Source organism: Papaver somniferum, chromosome 8 (genome assembly GCF_003573695.1).
Source record: "Papaver somniferum cultivar HN1 chromosome 8, ASM357369v1, whole genome shotgun sequence".
Taxonomy (NCBI): domain Eukaryota; kingdom Viridiplantae; phylum Streptophyta; class Magnoliopsida; order Ranunculales; family Papaveraceae; genus Papaver; species Papaver somniferum.
In genome coordinates, this window is record NC_039365.1 from 112,229,018 (window position 1) to 112,252,777 (window position 23,760).

The 23,760-nt window shown below is 36.1% G+C and overlaps 1 protein-coding gene across 1 annotated transcript; it reads left to right on the plus strand.

The window, feature by feature from the left end:
- Positions 1 to 861: 861 nt before the first annotated feature.
- Positions 862 to 23,731, plus strand: LOC113302631 (glyceraldehyde-3-phosphate dehydrogenase 2, cytosolic-like). Its single transcript, XM_026551574.1, has 12 exons — positions 862 to 866; positions 11,158 to 11,161; positions 20,394 to 20,460; positions 20,670 to 20,699; positions 20,809 to 20,909; positions 21,460 to 21,675; positions 22,136 to 22,282; positions 22,399 to 22,459; positions 22,548 to 22,645; positions 22,779 to 22,921; positions 23,023 to 23,106; positions 23,290 to 23,731. Exons 3-12 carry the CDS (start codon positions 20,457 to 20,459, stop codon positions 23,423 to 23,425), a joined length of 1,020 nt encoding a protein of 339 aa, XP_026407359.1. The 5' UTR covers positions 862 to 866; positions 11,158 to 11,161; positions 20,394 to 20,456; the 3' UTR covers positions 23,426 to 23,731.
- The last annotated feature ends 29 nt before the right edge of the window (positions 23,732 to 23,760 follow it).

The window sequence follows — 23,760 nt, forward strand, 5'->3', positions numbered from 1 at the left end:
TTGAAGATATTTCTTTACCTTTTCCTTTCTCGTGTTGAGGCTGAGTTTGTTCAGACGCAAGTTTGTCCATGATAGTTTTAAGATAAGCACACAACCCTTTCTGCATTGCAGACATTTCAGTCTGAACCTTCGTGAGGTAAACTATGGTAGGTTGATTTTCTATGGTTTCTCCAGGAGATTCGCTAGGAGGTGGATTGTTGATAGTACCAGTATCATTGCTTGCAGCATTGACAGGAGTGATCACTGGAGCACCAGCACCCGGAGGAGTAGTAGTAATCATGTGGCGTGACATTGCTGGCCGGAGGAGTGGTGTTAGTGGTAACACTAGAGCCTGCAACGTTGAGAGGAGTAGTACTTGCAGTGGCATTACCACTAGAACTTGCAATGTTAGAGTTGGTTGTTGAACCCGAATTGATAACTGAACCAGACCTAAGACCGACCATCTGGAACGAATTGAGATTGCAACCGAGAGATTAATCTCCCATTGTGGTCGCCAATCTGTAGATGGGGCAAAAAGAGTTGCTGGTTTTTAAGGAATTTAGGAGACGACCGTGCGGAGGAAACTCCTTTAACCGAGCGAAATGTATAACCTCACACAGATGCACTACAAGAAGGGATTTCTTTGAATTCGAGAGATCAATCTGTAGGACTCCGTCCTAACCAAGACAATGGTCGTTCCAGAGTCAATTCGGTCACAAGAGAGGATGGGTCGATCTGTAGGAGGGAAGCTGAGAAATGTGTGAGATCAATGGTGATCAAAATTATGGGTGTGTTGTGTATTCTGCGTGAAGAAATAAGATAAGTTCTGATTGATTGAATTTTCTCTGTTGAGAGTAATTGTTCATACGATGAGTTCGTGTGCTCTTGTTTTCTGTTTGACGAAAGAGTGTCTTGTTTTTCAATCATGATTTAGAGACTTATTTATATTGCAAGAATTGTAAACACCTTGATCCCATGAAGTGTGACAGTTGTTGGAGTTAAAGAGTGGGGAAGTGGAAATCATGTTAAAACCAGTTGTTCATCGTGCGGAGACTTGGTTGATTTTATATCCACTACTTCGCTAACTCCTCTAATTGCTTGCACGACTTGCTCACATTCTCATCGTGTATGAACACGTGTTGTAGACCGCCAGACCAAAATCCTAGTTGATATCCCCCATGTGAAACGATTGATGTGTCGTGATTTTAGTTAGTCAGTTGCTAACTTGATGAGATGATGAGTCTGTGTATTGCTGAGTTGAACAAATGTTCTGGGATTCATAAATTGAACGTGTCTCCTGAGACAGAGGTATAATTGTCTAAAGAATGTTTATAGTTAAGGTGGACAAATATTGCTCATTTGATGAATTGTTGAATATTGATAGTTGAACCAATATTCCTTAGTATGAGCAAATGTTGTTCGTTTAATGTATTTTTGGTAACAGAACCAAATAAAATATTAATTTGAAATACTGGCAACTGATCCGAGTATGATAATTAAAATATTGATCACGGGATCAACGTAAAATTATTAGTGTTTGAATCTGCTCAGAATTATGTTTTGCAGAGCTTTGGATTCGAAACCCTAATTTTGATCAATCGCTGATTAATTGATGATTTATTGAAAATCAACCACGGAGTTAAGGAGGGACTGCTACATGGGATGATGGGTCGACCATGTAACTCCCAAATGCTCGAGTGAGCAAATACCAAAGTCTCTTGAAGACCAGTTGGTGAAAGGATGATTAAATGCTGGTTTAATCATTCATTAAAATAATGCTCGTCTGAGACTTAGGTGATAAAACCTAATTATGAAGAGATGAGGGACTGACCAAGGGGTCATGAAACCGGTCCTGGTTGGTCATGGGACCGACTGACGATCGTTTTATGAAATTCCAAATTGTTTGGAAGAGTTTGAACCTAATGTGAACAAATTAGGTCAAATGATGAAAATGTGTGGGACCGGCCTCCTACAAGCCAAAGAGCCAAACTTGGTCAGTAAAGGTAATATGCTCATTTCACCAAAGTGTTCGTGTCTCAGTCCTGAGAATTTTGATATTTTCTGATGCGCGTTTGAGCAACATTTTGAGAAAATATGAAGAAAACAAGGTTTTTTGCTCAAACTGAAGAAACTTCATAAGATGAAGGAGATAATAATAATAAAATAAGGAATCATGAAGTGTGAGACCAGCTATGGCTAAGGCATGTCCGGACGGCCAATAAGTCCAGTCCCATGACACTTTTCCTAATTTTATATTATTTTTATGATTTTAAGGAAATATCATAAAATCAATGAGTTGTTAAAACTAAGGAGTTTCCTTGAAGTGAAGGAGTTTCCATGAGATGAAGGAAACAATAATAATAATAATAATAATAATAATAAAATAAGGGGCATGTGGGACCGGCCATGGCTAGGGCATGGTCGGCCGGCTAGTGGCCCGGTCCCGTGAACCTTCCTAATTTTATATTATTTTCTTGATTTGAAGGAAATATAATGAAATTAAGGAGTTTCATAAGATTAAGGAAATAATAATAATAAAATAATAAGGAGCGATGAGGTGTGGGACCGGCCACAACTAGGGCATAGTCGGGCGGTCCCGGTCCCATGACACCTTTCCCAATTTTATATTATTTCTTTGGTGTGAAGGAAACACCATGAAACTGAGGAGTTTCCTCAAACGAAGGAGTTTTGTTCAAATGAAGGGATTTTCATGAGATCAAGGAAAAATAATAAAATATGATAAAATAAAGAATTAGGCGTGGGATTGGCCACCACATGACTGGCCGCCTGGTGGGCCCAGTCCCCCAACACCTTAACCAATATTTTATTGTTATTATTTTTCTTCCTATTTTGCATAGGTTCATCGTTCCTTCGTATTTGGGAATGCTCGTTCGTGCATTCAGGTGCTCCTTAGTGCATTATTGTTGAATACACGTGTGCCATTTTTGTCGGGGATTACTCGATAGCGGCTCAGATGCCCGTACATTGAATATTTATCACTAACCCATGGAATTCTGCTGGGAAGAACCATGAATTGAAGTAATGAAATATTATGAAGAACGTAGAATATTTTCTAAGGATTCAGTTAATGAATCTAATGATTTAGAAATAATTAATTGATGGCTTTATACTAGCACGATCGTCTAGGAGCATTAATTATTCAAGAATTGAGCGATATGAGCTTGTTGAAGCGTCATATTTCTTTTATATAGTCAGGGAAAACATTGTTACATCCTGAAGACGTTATTGCTCTATACTAGCAGGCAAGCTGTCTAGGAGCCATCCAATCGTTAAGATTCTATATGCATGTCTTTTATATAGTCAGGGAAAACATTGTTACATCTTGAAGATGTTATGATCTATACTAGCAGGCGAGCTGTCTAGGAGACATCCAACCGTTCGATTCTATATAAAAGTGATTACTGAAATTGCTCAGTATTCATGAGATATGCCGTTGCCTCAGTTGAGAGATTGCATATTCACGTATGCTCTGAGAGACAATAAACTCAGTCAAAGACTCTTGCGCCATGAGTTTTCATGTTTCAATGAGAGACATGAGCCTCAATACTCATCTGATTGCTGGATCAGGAACATGTACAATTATGGTTTTACGATTTTAGCCTTTGTCGAAAATCCACCATCCACATTAGGTTACTCTCCTCTCCGAATAGGCGGCTTCACCAGTAACAACACAACCGAGGAAGTTTGTTGTCACAAAGGATTAGTTTGCTAGAAATGCAAACTTCAAGTATTTATAGAAAAGGAAGTTTGGACACCAAGGAATTTCCAAAACCAAAAATATTCTCAAGATATGCAATAAAGTCCATATTCGGTTTTCATAATTCCTGGAAATGCTCTGTCCAAAATAATGACCGAAAATCTCTTTGGAAAATCTCTAACTAGTAAATGCACAATACTAATTCTCATTTTCCTAAAATAAAATTAACAACCTTAATTAAAAGATTCTTAACTTATTTATGTTTCGATCCCGGGATTTTCTTCCTTTATCTACTAAGGAATAACTTTGAAAGATCAAAGATAAGCGTTACTGCACATGTTCAAAGTATGTCGACATCCTTACTTTGTAAGTCCTTTTTCATACTTACAATCTTGAAACCAATTTTCCACACTTCCAAACAAGTTTAGAATTGGTTCATCTGACTTTCAAGAACTATGTGATTGATCAAGAACACTCAATCACAAATCATGGGTTTAACAGTTCTACCAAAACAGGTTTCAGTTCTACCTCCATGTGAGTATTGTGCATAGTCACACTAGCTTTCCAAAATTAGGTTGACTAGGTACTAGGATCGGTTCCTCACATATATATGGTATCTACCTTGTATTTGTTGCACATGTCCATAGGATCGGTTCCCCTTTGCCTAAAAACGTGTTGCACATGTCCATAGGATCGGTTGCCCTTTCTGCTATGAACTTGCTGCACCTCATACAAGGATCGATTCCCCTTTGTGTGTGTTTCACCTCTTACTAGGATGGGTTCCACTTTACCCAGAGTTGGTTTTACACAAATCACAAACTCGATCATACCATCTCAGGTGATTACTTAAGATAGGTTTCACTAATAAAAGTCATACCAATACATAAGTCAGGCTTTTGTGAATAGTTTTACCAAGAACACAAACAAGTCATGAGCGGTTATATTAATCACACATATTGGTTGTTCAAAAGATATGCAATGAATAAAAATACCAATAACATTCACAAAACAAGTTCATGAATTTACTTCCTTAAAACACATGTAAAAACATTGTTTCCTTGGATGAAATCCTCACCTCATACCCATACATAATCATAATAGCATTTAAACGATTATGTCAATGTCTTATCTACAAAGTTTAATGGTTAACCAATAAACCTCGTATTGTATTCCTTAATATAATGTCTATCTAGAGTTCAATCATGCTTCGCAATTTTGTTTTCAATATGCACGACTTGAAAGATACGTTAGGGAATGAAACAGTTCAAGTCAAATATCACTAACCTCAAGTGGAAGGATGATGTTGTCGTTGTAGCTCCTTGCTTCTTCACTTCTTCAAGTCTTCGCAATACTTGTAATGTCTCATATCCTAATACTTTCAAGCTAGTCTATACGATGTTGACTCTAGTACATAATCAAGCGACTCTTTAAATAAGTTTTGATTCACTAAAATATGACAACCAAACTTGCCATACCAACGCTTGGTGGGTTCAAGAGAGCTATGCTCTAACAATCCCCCCCTTTGTCAATTTTAGTGACAAAACTCTTACATCATATGGATAAACAAATTACAAGAATTCATTACACATACGCTTGATTCCCGAATTCAACAACACAATAACCTGTATACATTCAATCCTTTAAACGCCGTTGTTGACATTATAATAACAAAGCTAATACTCCCCCTAAAGGTAAGATAGGTGGATTTTCAATCCGCACGTCTTTGTTATTCACTTGGTAATGATATGTTACTCCCCCTTAGTTTATGCTTTTACTCTTTCCTTAGGTAAACGTTTAAGCACCATTGTCCTTTCCCTTAGTGATACCAATCAATATAAAGTCAATGCCAGTATCACTTGTTTACACCATATATTTCTCCCCCTTTTTGTCACAAAATGACAAAGAAACGAAAAATAAAGGACAAACCGAAAAGAATCTCAAAATAGACTTGCAACCTATAGAGTTAAGCACGAGGGTTCCACACACCATTTTTGATAACAAATATCAAAACCGAAACTACAAGTAGTTTTATTTTGATATGTTACCAAGGAAACAATTTTCCCTAATAGTTTAGCAAACCGAAAATCAACTAAGCACCTTAGTTCCTTTGCTAAACCGATTGTACAAATACAACCGGTTTGTTCAATAAGACCAAAATAAAGATAACTCTATTTTTCTCATCAGGTTCTAATTATCCATATAACTTAGACCTTTAAGTTTTAAACAATACAAGTACTAGGTTAGTTAACTAGCATTTCTTGTTAAGGCATTCAATTAGACTTGAATAACCGAAACCTCCATTTGGACTAAACAACTCATCACGTAAACTTTTTCTTTCGTTAAGCCATAAATAATTCATACAAACCAAATAAATCAACTTGCATAATTATTCACCTCAACCAGAAGCAACTGAAAGAACATAAACATTAAAGCACCGCAATTGCACCGAAATTTTGTAAGCCTAAACAATTGATACCACACAATAAAGCAAGATAACAATAGTTTTTCTTAACCGGAAACAATTGAATCACACACACATCCATACATACATAATGGAATAAAACATCAATTGTACCGAAATTTTGTTAAGCAAAAGCAATAAATATATGCAATAAAATCAGGCTTTTCTTAAACAGGAAAACAATTAACTAACAAAATTGTTACCTCAAATTTCGCATCCACTTCTCCAATATGTTATCATCTTCTTCCAGGGAGAATTGATATCGAAATATCATTATGTTGTCGTCCTTAATCAAAACAAAAGAATAACAACAACCAACCTTTACCAGAGAAAGGTTGAAAATCGGTTTTAACAATTGCAAGCAAAAGTTGAAAACCTCCGAAACACATATGCTTTTATGCTAAACCAAAATCGATTAAACATATTGTGACTTTTTCACATATTGTTTCTATCAGAACCCCACGTGATTCTTTGATAAAGCCTACCAACATGGGCTAGAACTTAATCCTGCTAAATCAAAAAGTCACCCAAAACATACGGGTTCACAACATATGAAATCGAATATCAAAGTAGTAAAATCGAAATCAAACATCCCACAAACATACATTGAAATAATATAAAGCATTCAAGCACAGGCTATGTAAATCAAAAACTATCACAAGAAAAATTATAAATCAAATAATTTTATTCATAATAATAAGATAGTTTTATTCATAATAGACCTAACACAATCAATGAAAGAAATCAAAAATTGATGTCTATTTTTTTGGATTAAGTATTACATCATATAAATTAATCTCTAGTTGTGCTCTTATTGTTCACTGAGGTTTCTTCAGTGTTCAAACTTTTAAAGCATGTCTCAAGAGACTTGTCAGCAACCACTTCTTGCTTCTCGAGGTTTTCAATTTGAAGCTTCAACTCTCTGAGTTCACTTTTCATCTCTTTTATTTTATCTTTTAGTTCACCCCGATCTTGAACCAAGTTAAAGAGATTTCTTATGAGTTCTTCAAACTCATGCATAACATTACTCATACCATTTGTGGGAAACCACTTGGTAAAAATCTAAATCATTGGTAGCAAAAAGACATGATTCTTCTTGAGATCTAGCAGAGTTACAATCAGTTTCGATTCTCGAGATAATCTTCATGATTCTTCGATATGGGACAAACCCTTGACAGTTTCTTATTTTTCGTGCTTCCCTTCTATCACTCCTTGTAACACTGCGAGTTATAAGAGACATTCTTATCACAAGATTTTTACCAAGGGAAGAAAGTAATCTAAGAGAAGATTTTTGAAACAGGGTTTTCGAAAATATACACAATTATGTTTTTCGAACTTCTCTTTTTAATGAAAGGGAGATATTCCTTAAATATCTCTTATTACTCAATATGGAAACTATCATTAACATGTGCCCTTGATTTTTATGTGCTTTTCCCATCCAAAATTAAGAGCACGGAACGGGATGAGAGTGCACAAGTTCGATACAACTAAGTTGCATCGGAGTAAGCTTTTTCTAGCTTACATCGTGTATCAAAAACATAGTTCATGTTTCTCTTCGGGAATTTCTGGCCAAAATAATTTCTCCTAAGACGATGATCTTTTCTAAATTCAGAGATATGATCATGAGGAGAAACTGTACTGACGTGAGAATTTTCAGAGATAGATAAATCTCTCTTAATTATTTCAATGAGATTTTCGTAAGATTTTCTCATTCTAATATGATTCACATCGGTGTGATTTTCTGAAACAACTATCGGAAATTCTTGATTGTTTCTTTTGGCATAGATTCTCTCTTTCCCTTTCTTCTGAAGTCGTTCTTCATCAAAACTAGAATTGTTTTGATTTGGGTGAGGTGAAACTTTTTTCCAGAAGCGATTATCAACTCTTTCCTCCGACTCTTTTGAGTTGATCTTATTGGGTAGTGGTATGATCTGTCTTTCTACTAAGGAATGGTCTTTCAGTTTTTTATGACAAGAAACTTCCTTTAAATTTTTTTACCACCGTATGTTTAAGAAGTATAAGTTTTCCTGTCAAGTGACTGAAAATTGTATTCCTTAAGATCACCATCACGGAATCGGTTCAAAGTTTACTTTTGACAAGATTTCATTTGATCATCAGTAGATCTAGAAGATGGTTTCTCATCCTCTTCTAACTTGATTTAGTTAGGAAAACTACCATCATGTTGATCTATTTCATATGTGATTAAACCGGTTTTATCACAGTCTGTAAAAGTCGAGCAAGGACTTTTAGTTTCCTCGTTATCAAAAGAAATCACAACAACATCATTAGTCAGAATCATAGGACGTGTTTCTTTTTCCAGTGTAAGAGATCTACCTAGAGCTTCTAGTTTGACAGCGAGATCCATATTATTTTTGGCTAGACAATTCAGTTGAATGTCTTTATCTCTGATCTCCAGTTTAAGAAGATCTGAGTCTGTCTTTAATATAAGCATTTTAGAATATAGAGATTTTATAGGCTTTAGGAGTTTTACCAACTCTTTATCAGCATCTCCTCTTTCATCATAGATAGACTTAGATGTTTTCGTAACTCCTGGATCATGAGTCAACGAAGTAGTAACATCTTCAATATTTGAGTATTCATACTCCTGCATAACGTTAACTGAATCAGACATGGATTCAATTTCTTATAGGTAGGATCGCACCAAACACAGATTGCTAGATCTTTTCGTGTTTGCCTGCTATGATACCAATTAAAAGGGCCAGAGTACCCAAATATACCACAAGATAAAAATTTTCCTACCAATAAGTCCTTTCTACGAAAGTGATTGTCTATGGACTGAGTCGAGACAATGCAACCAATCGGTTCACACTTCCTGTGATCGTCTATGGATACAAGATTGAGACAATACAACAATGAAGTATGTTTACTTGATAAAAGGTTCGGACTTAACCAAACACAATATGATTACTTATCAAGTAAATATGAATTAACGTTTGTGTAATTTACTTTAAATTATAATAACAACAATTATAATTGCGGAAAATAAAAGTAAATGACACGGCAAGATTTTGTTAACGAGGAAACCGCAAATGCAGAAAAACCCTGGGACCTTGTCCATAATTGAATACTCTCAGGATTAATCCGCTATACAAAATAAACCAACTTCGTATAGCTGAGACTAAGCAACTAAACCTATACTTCACCTAGTTTCGTCTGTATTCCCACGCCTCCAACTTATGAATAAGTCACGTACTTGGAACAATTCCTTTGGTTCTTGTTCCAAACAGTAAAGGAACAACAAATCTATTTGGGAGCAACTCTCTTCAACCAAGTGATGTGAGTTCTACAAAGGCTCTTATGTTTATCTCATATAAACTCCTTCGTCAGGTTCTTAGATCTATCTTATTCTCAACTACCGAAGTAATTGTTAAGATTTTGCAATCAATACTTTTAATCTCAAAGAATTGTATTGTTGCCGATCTACACAACTAATCAATCTAATCTATCACAAATATAAATCGATTATATTTGGATCTTCTATACCGAAACAAATATTGTGCACACTAAAGATTATGAACCCCAAATCAGAAATCTTTAATATCTTCTTTGTCTTCAAATATTCTTAGATCTTCAATAAACACCTACACACAACATCTTGAATCTCTTGTGATCAATCACGCATAGAACGGAGTCTGTTAACAATGGATTATCACAAGACCTCTTTAGATCTACAAACAGTCTAAAGATCCCTGTCGAAACTTCAATCTAGTTTGAGTGAATCTTATATCAGAAGGGAAGATTCTCAATCATAAACAAACTAGGTGCAATTAAAGTTCAACCACCGTTAGTTAGGAAAACTACCATTATCTTGATCTGTATCAGATGTGATTAAACTGGTTTTATCACAGTCTGTAAAAGTCGAGCAAGGACTTTTAGTTTCCTCATTTTCAGAAGAAATCACAACAACATCATTAGTCAGAATCATAGGACGTGTCTCTTTATCTAATGTAAGAGATTTACCTAGAGCTTCTAGTTTATCTAATGTAAGAGACATTTTGTTTTCCATCCTTTCTCTTTGCGGGCCATTGTATAAGTGGAAGAAAAATATGTGTTGATAATCTCACACTTTTTAATTGGACTCCTAAGTACACATGTGGTGTTGACGTAGCTAGTAAGTCGAAAACAGTTTGAATTTCGTCATTATAAGCTGGTGAAAATACGAGGGTACCTAAATATAAAACTTTTCCACCTATAATTCCTTTCTCCGAAAGTGATTGTTTATGGACTGAGTCAAGACAATACAACGAATCGGTTCACACTTCGTGTGATCGTCTATGGATACGAGATCGAAACAATACGACAACAAGATAACTTACGTGATTTACTATGGATACAAGATCGATATAATACAACAACGAAGTATGATTACTTGATAATAGGTTCGGACTTAACCAAACACTATAGGATTGCTATCAAGTAATTAGGAATTAACGTTTGTGTATTTTACTTCTAATTATAATAAATCAATTATAATTGCAGAAATATAAAATTAAAAGACACGTCAAGATTTTGTTAACGAGGAAACCGCAAATGCGGAAAAACCCGGGACCTTGTCCAAAATTGAATACTCTCATAATTAAGCCGCTATACAAAATCTAAACCAACTTTGTATAGTTGAGCCAAGAAACTAAACCTATAGTTCACCTAGTTCCCTCAGTATCCTTGCGCCTCCAACTTGCAATGATCACGCACTTGGAACAATTCCTTTGGTTCGTATTCCAAACAATAAAGGAACAACAAATCTGTTCGATAACAAATATTTTCAAACAACGTGATATGAGTTTGACAAAAGGATCTTCCATTTAACCAATAAACTCCTTTATCGGGTTCTTAGACCAATCTATTTAACAACTACCAAAGTAATTATTTTGACTATGCAATCAATACTATGAATCACAAAGAAATGTATTGATGCCGATCTACGCAATTAATTAATCCAATCTATCAAAAGATAAACCAATTATAGTTGGATCCCCAGCCGATCAAGTTTTGTGCACACCAAAGATTATGAACTCAAATAAGAAATCTTCTTTGTCTTCAAATCTTCTTAGATCTTCAATAAACACTTGCACACAAACAACTTGAATCTCTTGTGATCAATCACATACAGAACGGAATCTGTTAACGATGGATTATCACAAGACGTCTTTAGATCTACAACAGTCTAAAGATCCCCGTCGATACTTCGATCTAGTTTGAGTGAATCTTATATCAGAAAAGAAGATTCTCAAGCATAAACAAACTAGGTGTAATCAAAGTTCAACAACCGTTAGTCAATCAAATCAATCAAAAACTAATAATAAACTGCAATTATCTAGTTTCCCACCAACGGTACTCGTAGAGCTTCTTAATCCTAAAGAAATCTTTAAAACGCGCGGTTGTAAGAGATTTTTCCTAATTAAGGTATTTTCCTCTCCGGATAGACGACTCCACCAGTAACAACACAACTAGGTAGTTTTGGTGGCTCTGAGGATTAGTTTGCTCGAAGTGCAAACTTCAATATTTATAGACCAAAGAAGATTGGGCACCAAGGAATTTCCAAAACTGAATATTCTCAAAGGTATGCAATAAACCCAAAATCAGTTTTCATAATTCCTGGAAATGCTCTGTCCAAATATTGACCGAAATCTCAGTAGAAAATCTTCAATTAGTAAATGCACATTACCAATTTTTATTTTCTAAAGTTATGTATTTAATTGTTGGAAATTAAAAGCATATAAAATTAAAAACCTTAATTAAAAGATTCTCAATTTATTTCGACCCGGGATTCTCCTCTAGTTATTAAGGAATATCTTTGAACAATAATAGATAAGAATTACTGCACATGTTCAAAGTATGTCGACGTCTGTACTTTGTAAATCCTTTTTCATATTTACAATCTTGGAACCGATTTGCCACACTTCCAAACGAGTTTAGAATTGGTTCATCTGATTTCCAAAAACTATGTGATTGATCAAAAATATTTAATCACCATTCATGGGTTTAACGGTTCTACCAAACACAAAGTTCGGTTCTACCTCCAAGTGGCTACTAGGATCGGTTACACTAGTTTCCATAAAATGGCTAACTAAGTACCAGGATCGGTTACCACTATTATGGTACTTACTTGTGATCGGTTGCACAAGTTATAGGATCGGTTACACCAATTAATAAAACTTGTTAACCTACTACAAGGATCGATTACACATCTTGTGATTAGTCCCACCAAGTTATAGGATCGGTTACCCAATGACTAGGAATGGTCACACCAATTACAAATATCGACCACACCATCTCAGGTGATTACTTAAGATTGGTTTCACTAATAAAAGTCATACTGATACATAAGTCAGGCATTGTGAATAGTTTTACCAAGATACATAAACAAGTTATGAGCGGTTATACTAAACAAACATATTGGTAATCCAAAGATTTGCAATGAATAACAATACGAATAAGCCTAGCGATTTCCCTTTCGATTCACAAAACAAGTTTATGAATTGTACTTCCTTTAAACGAATGTGAAACATTGTTTCCTAGGACGAAATCTTCACCCATACCCATACATAATCGCAGTAGCATTCATACGATTATGTCGATGTCTTATATACGAAGTTCAAAAGATATGCGTTATACTTCGTATTATAATTCCTTAATACTACGTCTAACTAGAGTATAATCATTCACAACTTCACAGTTATGTTTTCAATATAGCACGACTTGAAAGATACGTTAGGAATGAAACAATTCAAGTCAAAATATTACTGAGCTCAAGAGGAAGGATGATGTCGTCGATGTAACTCTTTACTTCTTCGTATTCTTCAAGTCTTCGAGTAATACTTGTAAGTCTCATATCCTAATAACTTTATAGCTAACCTATACGAAGTTGACTCTAGTAAATAAACAAGCGACTCTTTAAATGAGTTTTGGTTCACTAAAATATGACAACCAAACTTGACATACCAACGCTTGGTGGGTTCAACCGAGCAATGCTCTAACAGATGGATTAAGACATAGATGATGAATAACGTTTGATTTGCTGGTGTTGATGTGTTGTTTGGCCGGATTGGAGTAATAAGCATCGAGCAGTTGTTTTAGTTGAATGCAATTTTAGTTTGATTTTGATGCTTTAAATGTTATTAATAAATCATTCGCGTACATTAGTTGAAAAATCAGTGGTTCCTTCTTTGAGATGCTCAGACCTTGAATGATATTATGGTTTTATAGGCGCGCCAGATTTGTGACAGAATCTCCACACAGATAATAAAGATAGATGGTGATAGCAGATCACTTTGTCATATTCCTCAAGAAGGGGAAATATATCCATGAGGAGTGTCGTTGACGTTGATGGAGTACATTACTGTGTAGATGCATAACATGATATATTCTATGAACTATTATGTGAACCCGAGTTGTGTAAAACACTTTTCATAAAACCCCAATCCAAACTGTCATAAGCTTTCTGAATGTATAATTTAAGTCCGATTTTGGGATCTTTGGTTATGGAAGAGGTTTTGATGTAGTGAAAAAAATTCTCCAGCTGTCGCTATGTTATCTTGGATTGATATTTGAGGTACAAAGGAACTTTGATGAGGGCTTATAACGAATAATATTAATGATCTTAAACGATTCACCAGGATTTTGACGATGAACTTGTGAGTAACATTGCATGGACCAATAGGTCGGAATTGTGTTGTAGATTTTGAGTGATCTCCTTTTGGAATTAGTATGAGATTAATGTGATTCATTAGTGAGTGCAAATTAAGGTCCTCGAAGAATTCTCTGACCATTGCAATGAGTTGCAGTTTGGTGGTGTCCTAACTTTTTTTTGAATAACTTGCTTGTATATCCATCTGATCCCGATTTTTTTTTGAGCCAACCGATCAAAGTGCCTATCTGGTTTCTTCGTTTGTTACCTCTTGGGTCAAGGAAGAGCACTGATTCGTTGTTAGGCATGGGATGACCAAAGGAAGAGCACCGATTCGCTGTTAGGCATGGGGTGACCAAGCAGAATATGTGTTCATCCAAACTGGCATTGGCGGTCGTATATTGGTTTGTGAAATATTGTATCAGCAGGTCAACGATTTGATCGAAAACCCAATTGTTGCTTTAACCACGCGGTTGTTGAATGGTGATTAGGTACCATTGGTAACCTTTATCAACCATCACTATCAAAATTGATGGTAATTAAGAATAGAAATTGTCAAAATAAAAAAAAATATAAAAATTGAATATCGATGTCCGCCTTCGTGCTGAAAATAGAAACAAGGTTCACTCCAGTGGACTGAAATGGAACCTAAAAAAATAATGAATTAAGGGGATGACTCATTCATCCCATAATATCGTGTTATTAGAGACTCGTCATGGTGCACGGGTACTTTACAAAGAATGTAATATATAATTTAAATTATTCTCCCTTTTCAATAAATAAGCAAATTATTTTTTTTCAAAGTAAAATAGATAAATTTTCCTTTTTTTGAGTGGTGTAAAGAATTTTAATTATTCAATAACTTTCGACTACGGGGACACAAACAGTCTACATGATTTTGACTGCAGTTTCAGCTCAACCAGCCAACTCTACGTAACAAAGTGAGCTACTTTCCTTTGGTTGTCATTAACAGTTAAGCTAAACTTTATCAACCTGGTCATTTTAAGCATTTGATCTTTCCAGAAGAAACCTATTATTGGGGCTTAGAAAGTCAAGTTTTTTGGGAGTTTTTTTAGGGTCACCAAATATCAATTGGGACACCCCTCATCATATATTTATATAAAGACTAATATGACCGCATATGATTTTAGATAATAAAACCTGATTAACATTATTAATCATGATTAGCAAATCATTTAAGACTAATTCACCTCTTTAAGTGAAGTGATGAAACTGAAAATCAAAACAAAAGAAAATCAGAGGGAAGAGAAGAAGAATAAGAAGAAGAAGAGAAAAAAAAATTGGAGAATTTTTTTGCAAATGAGTTCAAGCAAAACTTTTGATGTAGGTGCCCCTTCATCTTAAAAATATGATAACATATTGATACCCATCAACAACGATCAGTTCTTTGCCGATTTTTCAGAAAATCATGTTATTTTTTCTCAAACTCAAAATAACCCTTATGAACCTTACTATGATTTCGAAGGAAAAACCCAAGAAGAAGAAGAAATCAAAGAAACCAATGCTCAAGATTACCAGGTATACCACTATTCTAGCTCCAATTTCAGTTCTTAAGCTCAGAGTGGGTAGAAGTTTCAATTTTTTACTTCTGAAAACCCTAGTTTTCTAGCCGCCAGGTACAATCACGGTTGGGAAACAATGAACTCCTGGCCATTATTATGTTATATGGCTCACAGTTCATGAACTCCCAGCCGTTATGAAATCTTACGGACGGGACAATGAAAATTTCCTGGCCGTAACTAGTCAATTACGACCAGATTTTTTCTACGTGCATGGGAAGCATTTAATATTGTCGGCGGCGGTTAGGTTTCCTGGACGAAAGTATTAAATGCCATTCAATGCTGACGGCGCCAGCTGGGTTACCCAACCGTTTATAGTTTTACGGCTGGATTTCTAAGCTGAAATCAGACTCATCCAAAATCAGGGAAATAAACGGCCAAGAACTCCTATACGTAAACTTTTTACGGATGGGACCATGGGCGGTCGACCCAGCCGTTTATTTCCTGACGGCTAAGATATCTCTAGTCGACCCAGACGTAAATAACATTACGGCTCTAACGTTACCTTTTTACCTAGCCGTTTAGTTACTCACGGATGGGTATTCAATGTAAGGGAAAAGTGTTTGCTTTAATTACGGTGTTACCCGGATTTCTACAAGCGGATGATGAGATTCGAAAGAAATGAAACAGAGGCGGTGCTAAAAGAAAGGTTCGAAGCATTTAAACGGCGTTTAAAGGGCAACGCTAAATTGGCAAGTGAATATTGGATGAGAATGTCAATATGTGGCTATCTACTCGCCAACGCATTTCCGTGCGTTATTCATTCCATCTCCTATGCCGATAGTGATACATACGCACCAACAAGATCAACTTTTATCGATGATGAATCAACAAGGATAGTCACCATAGGGTTTGTGAGCATGAGCCATTTTATCGGCCTCCAATTGAAAGAAGAATTCCCATTACCTCCATTAAGGAGGGGAGATGGTGGTGACAATGAAATATCATTGGGTTGGTGTGCTAGGTTTGAAGAAAGATTTGAATTGTGGAAAGCATTGGAGTTGTCGAGGGATGCTCCTTGTATACTAATGACTTCCGATGATGATGACTATGAGTAAATGTGGTGTCAAGGTTAGTGATACTATGTTAACAATGTTATTTTGAAGGGTGGTGATCATATGAACCTTTGTATGAATGTGGTGTGAACCTTTGTTTTTTGAATGTGATGTGAGCCTTTATTTCTTGAATCACTCATTATAAATGAACATTTTAATCTAGTTTTATCGTATGTTTTAAAAAACTAATTTTGAGTCAATCATTGTGACCAGGTTTTACGCTAACACGACCTAGCCGTTTAATAGAAACAGCTGGGAATACCTGACCGTGAACTAAACAACGGCTGGAAAACATAACCGTTTACAAAGTAACGGCCTGAAAACCCAACTGTGATTACTAATTCACATTACTACGGCTGGGAATTCAACCCGTAATGCCCAATGAACTGGTAAATTATTTTTTTCGCAGAATTACGGCTAAGAATCCCACCCGTATTTCTGGGCACTGTCAGGTTTACGGCCGATATTGCTGGACGTAAACTAATATACGACTAGTAATTGTAGCTGTAACTTCAATTCACGGTTGATTATCCCAGCCGTTTTTTACTCTGGATTATTTGTAAATTGTGTTCCCTGATAGATAATTAAAACACTAGTATCCATTCATTCAAGGTACATTATTATCCAATTACTAAAAACAAGCTAAATCCACGAAAATATGCTAAAACAAAGTCTTGAATGATAAAAGCTATGGAGATGAACATACTAAACCAAAGTCTTAAACAAGTACATAAACCACTTATTCACCACGACCAATATTCTTGGGAACATCGTCAGAAGATGATGAAGAAGAACTTTGGGGACAGCAAGAACCACTCATCCAATCATCCTCGTCGTCAGTATATAGATCATCCCTCATTGGATTATGTAACTCCTGAAGCCTGAGACACAGTGTTTTTTGTTGGTCGCAATCCAAATATAAGACCTCCTCAATGTTACGTTGCAGTCCCCTGGCTATCCACTTAGCTCGCTTAACCATCATCGTAGCAATGTCACACATTGGAAGCTCCTGGGCTTCTTTTTCCTTTTTAGGGTTCCTAAAAATGGTGAAAAACAAATCAGAGTTATACAATTACGGTTAGGAACTAACAAAAACCCATCCGTGGTAAACAGTATCGGCTGGGATGACTGAGAAATCCTAACCGTAAATAAAGTCTCGTCTATAAACAATGTACACGACATAGCCGTTTACGCGATTACGGCTGGGAAATGTTCCCCTACCTAACCGTAATTTCTAAATCGGCTAGGAAACATGGATACCGGCCAAGAACTACTGATTACGGTTAGGAAATTTCCAGATGAAAACACTCAACTATGAAATGAAATCAGCTAACACAACACATGGCTTTTTACGGTTGGGAAAATCCCATCCATGTACAAATATAACGGTTGGGATATCAAAATTTCCTAACCGTTTAAGAGGTTAACGGCTGGGAGTTCGTGATGTCCCAACCGTTAGGTTGTAATGATGGCCAGGACGATATGATATCCCAGCCGTAAACCCTTCATAAATGAATTTTGAAATACCCTAAAATCATCAATCAAACCTATTTTTCAATCTAATGATAAAATAACTTGTGGGTTTTTCGATTTTTACCTTGTAGGAGTCATTTGTGGAGGATTTGCATGTGTTTGAACATATTGGTTCACCACATAGGGATTTAGTGTTTGGAGTGATTGGTTCACTACATCTCCATTAAAAGGAACATCAATAACTTGCCCTGTTTCAAAATCAGGATTCAATCGGTCGGATCTTGTCACTCTTGATCTTGCTGCCATCTTGAGAATCAATGGAAAATAAAAAGTTTTTGATTTTGGTTTTTGAGAGTTTTTGAGAAGATGAAGTAGAATAGAGGAAATGAATGAGGAGAGGGTTAAAATTAGGATTAGGGAAGAGGGTAAATCAGACTTTTAAGATATTTGAATCTCCCCCATCTAGTTTTTGGCTCCCCAAAGTATTTAAGCCCCAAAATGATCAAAAGACCTTGACTCTCCAAGTCCTAATAATAGGATTCTTCCGGAATGTGTTTAATCGTCCAAAATAATCCAACGCACGCATTGTACGGGGCAGGTTACACCTAATTTAGTTGTCCACGAGCATGAACCATAAGGTTGCCAAACACTAAAAACTAGAAGTGTACCAAACTTTTTGAAGCACCAGTAATGACAGGATTCTTTGGAATATGCTAGTATAACAACACAGTCAGATCCACTTTAAAAGGATCCAGAAAGTGGTTTTCTCCTTTCACGATCACAAATCATGATTCATGTCTCTTCTATTTGAGAAATGGAAAAATAAAAATTTATTAATAAACGGAAATGCTAGTTGTCTCCCTATTCTCCACCTCCTATAATCTAGATCCCACATTCATATCGAGATTCGCATTCAGGTTCAGATAGGATTCATCATTCCTCTAATATGAAATTTGGATTGTAGGGAGGAAAATAGAAAGATGGAGATTAGGGAGCCAAATAACACTGCCGATTAATAAAAGACAAAAACAATTCGAAATAATAATAAGAATGACGAGTGTTACCACGGGGTTCTCAAAATGCTTTGGTCCTAGTTAAACAGTTCACAGTTGGTTCACGTCGACCACTAAGAAAATTTATTTATTTTGTGTTATATTATATATTTAATTGCGTTAACTTTTAACAAAATGGTCTACATGAGTCATTTGTTTGCCTGGCACCCAGATATGATGATTAGCCTGCCTGGAGCTTTCAAATGAGTAGTTTACTAGTTACATACCTAATTACCGGTGGCCAAAACAGGTGGCCGAAACCATATGGCGATAAAGTTATTACTGTATTCTATAACAACACAGTATAAGAAAGTACAGTCCCAACGTATTTTCTATCTTGCTCAAGCTTTTTCCTCTAATTCGGCCGAAACACAAATACGTGCCATCACCAAACACCCAACTTTACTGATATTTTTGTTGTTAAAGACTGGGGGGTCTCGTCACTAACAATTTTTTTTCCCCTCGTATCTGAACATTTCTATAGACAAACATTTGCATCCAAAACTTAACACTCCCAGCTAAATTGACATTCGATAAAAAGGATGGCTGACCTCTAACATGTGAGTTCATAAATGATCTGGTTCTAAAGTTGCTGAGGACATAAGAGTCACGGGGCACAGGACCACATGAAAGCGGAACACTGTAACACAAAAGTAGGGTAATTGGCTCTTAACTCCAATGCAAAACATAAGGTACGGACCTTAAAATGCGAAAGTTTGTTTTGGTCGTGTTACATCAAATGTAGCTCGAGATGTTCCCACGACATTCTGATACTAAAATTTCTTGGATGATACAATCCGAGTTCAAAATTCATCGGCACCACCGCATTCCAATTAATCTATAAAAATGATGAAAAAATGTTAAATATCACAAAATATACTACAGCTTAAATGAGCTTCAGTCCCAATCCCACCCGGCCTAAGTTAGGTCGACCAAAATGTAATATTAACCCCACGATTTTTTTTTATTTTGACTCAAAAAGGGCAAAACAATTAACCCCACGATTCCGTACGTCCAACTCGTTAAAATTGAAACAATACGAAATCATCCGGCGGTCAGCACGAATCATCACTCTTCTAATTTCTTTATCAAGAGGTAATTTCTTCCCCAAGCTATTTCCATTGAAATCAACATTTTTCTACCCCAAGTTATTTCCATTCAAATCAATATTTTCTTCCCCAAGTTTCTGACCTTTCCATTTCGGAAAAGTTTCTTGTCCAACAAACTATCCTGACCCGACCCTACAATCTAGATCTAGTTATATCATCAAAACTGCTCACGTGAGCAAAACCGCCTTCATGCCCACGAAACCACTTATACGCATTCCACTTTTTATCTCGAAAAATCCGCCAATCCCTTTGATCAGCAATTTTCTTCTTTAAATACCCACTACAATCACTTTACCTCTTCTCCACTTCTCGCTTTTCTCTCTGCAATTCCTTACATCTTCTATCTTTCCATTTTATACCCTTCAATTTCTTATCATCTTCATGGGTAATTCCGCCTTCCTCAAACTCATCATTGTTTCTTCTCTTTTAATTAATCTTATTTTTACTTTGAGTTCACTCTAAATCTGGCTATTTCTTATGATTTTCTTCTTGTTCATCATTGTTTCTTCTCGTTTAATTTAATCTTGTTTTGCTTTGATCTCACTCTAAATCTGGCTATTTCTTATGATTTTGTTGTTGTTTTTGCTGTTTTAGCTCCAGCAAAGATCAAGATCGGAATCAACGGTATTAGATCCTACCTGGTCTTTTTTTATTTTTTGATCGATTTTCTTTAGTTTAATTTTTGTTTGTGTTTGGATGTTTTGGTCTGATCTGTTTTTGGTTTGATATTTAGGGTTCGGAAGAATCGGAAGATTGGTTGCTAGAGTTGCCCTACAGAGAGATGATGTTGAACTTGTTGCTGTTAACGATCCATTCATCACTACTGATTACATGGTATAATGATTTTCACTCTTGGCATATCGATGATTTCTATCTTTGTTTTACAGATCTACTTAGAGAGTTGTCAGTCCATATGCTTTGTAGATCTATTTTTATCTGTAAACTTTAGCTGATGAGGCTTTGATAGAATTGATTTTACAGTTAATCTTGTTACTGTGATGGGATTATTTTTCGATTTGATTTTGGATTGTGTTTTTTATTTCTTAGACCTACGAGTCTAGTTTTATGAATTATCATCGTGGTATCTGTATATCTGATCTGTTATCAGAACTAAGTGTTAATTTATTGTTGATACAATGATTGGAACTTTAGATTAGTTGTAATTCCTGGGATTCATCTGGAGTGTCTCCTAAAAGTTTTTTTTTTGACAGTTAAATGTATGATTTAACATTGTGGTGTAACATGGTATTGATTTGTCCAACTTAATCTCATTTTATAAGCATATTTGAGATTAAAAGTTATTATGGATCGTCCATAATTCTCAGTAATTGTTAGATGATGTGCAACATGATTTGTTTGTTAATGCTGGTTTCTGTATTTGCAGACATACATGTTCAAGTATGACACTGTTCACGGTCAATGGAAGCACCATGAACTCAAGGTTAAAGACACCAAGACCCTCCTCTTCGGTGAGAAGGAAGTTGCAATCTTTGGTTGCAGAAACCCCGAGGAGATCCCATGGGCTGAGACTGGAGCTGAATACATTGTTGAGTCAACTGGAGTGTTCACTGACAAGGACAAAGCTGCTGCTCATTTGAAGGTTTGATATTATCCCATGCTCTTTATTTTATACTTTGGCACTCTTAATCAGAAATATAATATATGACATTGCTGTTGGCATAAATTAGAGATTGGAATCTAGATTCTTTGTACATAATGAGCATAGTTGTCTGTCTGATAAATATTTTAGTAATGTTTTGGCTTGTCTTCACAATGCGTAGGCTTTACTTACGATAATTTGTCATCTCGGTTATCTGAGGTTCAGTCACCACCTTACTTTCTTGTGCTTTGAGAGTAAGTTTGTTCTGATTCGTACATTGAACAAAAAAAATTGCTATTAGAGAATACAAGATGATTGGTTCTTATCTATTAACCATTGAACAAGTCTTATGTGAGGGTTTATAGCCATAAAGTAGTTTAAGCTTTTCATTAATTGGTTATTGATATACCTTGCTCAGGCCTGCTCTGATTTAACATTGTTTGATTGCTTGATGATCCAGGGTGGAGCCAAGAAGGTTATCATTTCTGCTCCCAGCAAGGACGCACCCATGTTTGTTGTTGGTGTCAACGAGAAGGAATACACCTCAGACATTAACATTCTTTCAAACGCTAGTTGCACCACCAACTGTCTTGCTCCCCTTGCCAAGGTTTGTTTGCTTGCTTGATTATTTCAATTTCAAGTTGCAATGCCATCTTTATTTTATCATCGGTCAAGTGTTTCTTATGTTTTTGCAATGTTCTGTTTTTTGTCTAAAATCCGCAGGTCATCAATGACAGATTTGGCATTGTTGAGGGTCTCATGACCACTGTCCACGCAATGACTGGTTAGTGTTGTCTCTGTCATGTGTTTTGTTGAATGAATTTCAGGAGTGATGGATATGTATCTTATGTTCACTCACTCATGTGTTTCAGCTACACAAAAGACTGTTGATGGTCCATCCAGCAAGGACTGGAGAGGTGGAAGGGCTGCTTCATTCAACATCATTCCTAGCAGCACTGGTGCAGCTAAGGTACTTCATTCTCTTAACACGATAGTTTCTTGACACATAAAGTACTGGCTGATGTCCTGATTTTGCAAATCCAATTATGAGTTATGTTGACTGCAAGAATCCTGATTTTTTTTTTCTTGTCGAAATTGTGTAGGCTGTCGGTAAAGTTCTCCCAGCACTTAATGGAAAATTGACCGGTATGGCTTTCCGTGTTCCCACCGTCGATGTTTCAGTGGTTGATCTTACTGTGAGACTTGAGAATAAGGCAACTTATGAAGAGATCAAAGCAGCCATCAAGTACGAATTAAGTTTAATTACTTACCAATTACAGTTTTATAATTTGTTGCTGGTGGGGTTACATGAGCTTTATCTAATTTGACGGCTTTGTTTCTCCTCAGGGAGGAGTCTGAGGGTAAGATGAAGGGAATCTTGGGATACGTTGATGAAGATTTGGTCTCCACTGACTTTTTGGGTGACAACAGGTATGAGTTGCTTTCTTGCTGACACTTTTAGTGAATCATTATATTTTTGTTATTTCTTGCAGTATCATCTCTTAAGTGGCATCTGCTTGTTCTCAGGTTTCTGGGACACAATGTTTTTTATTTTTAATCTGCATGCAGTTGTGTGCTGTATGTATTATTTCTGACTTCTGTGTACTAACTCAGGTCAAGCATCTTCGACGCCAAGGCCGGAATTGCTCTTAATGACAACTTCGTCAAGCTTGTGTCATGGTATGACAACGAATGGGGTTACAGTTCCCGTGTTATCGACTTGATCGTCCACGTTGCCAACACTCAGTAAGCTCTGCTTCGGAACTTCAGTTGAACCAAGGATGGTGCTCCATCAAAATTTTAGGAGTTTTAGTTTAGTGCGTCCCTCTTCAGTGTGGGTGCTTGATGGAAGAGAGGATATGTTGGAAATAACAACGAAGTTAGCCTTTGCTCTGATTACAAGGACATCCAAAAACTGCTTGGTTTATAGGTTCATTCCCCAATGCAATTGGGGCTTTTGGATTTTTAGTTTTTTTTTACCACCCGATTATGTCTTTCTTTGTGTTTCCAAAGCTTAAACTTTAATTCCAGTCAGTTCCTTAGAATTCTTGCTGTCTTTTTTTTCTTCTTTTTATTTCTGTCTTT

Excerpts from the sequence above, each read along its gene's own strand:
- LOC113302631 (XM_026551574.1), top strand. Across the intron at positions 22,460-22,547 it reads CACTGTCCACGCAATGACTG|CTACACAAAAGACTGTTGAT; the intron begins GTTAGTGTTGTC and ends CATGTGTTTCAG. Across the intron at positions 23,107-23,289 it reads GACTTTTTGGGTGACAACAG|GTCAAGCATCTTCGACGCCA; the intron begins GTATGAGTTGCT and ends GTACTAACTCAG.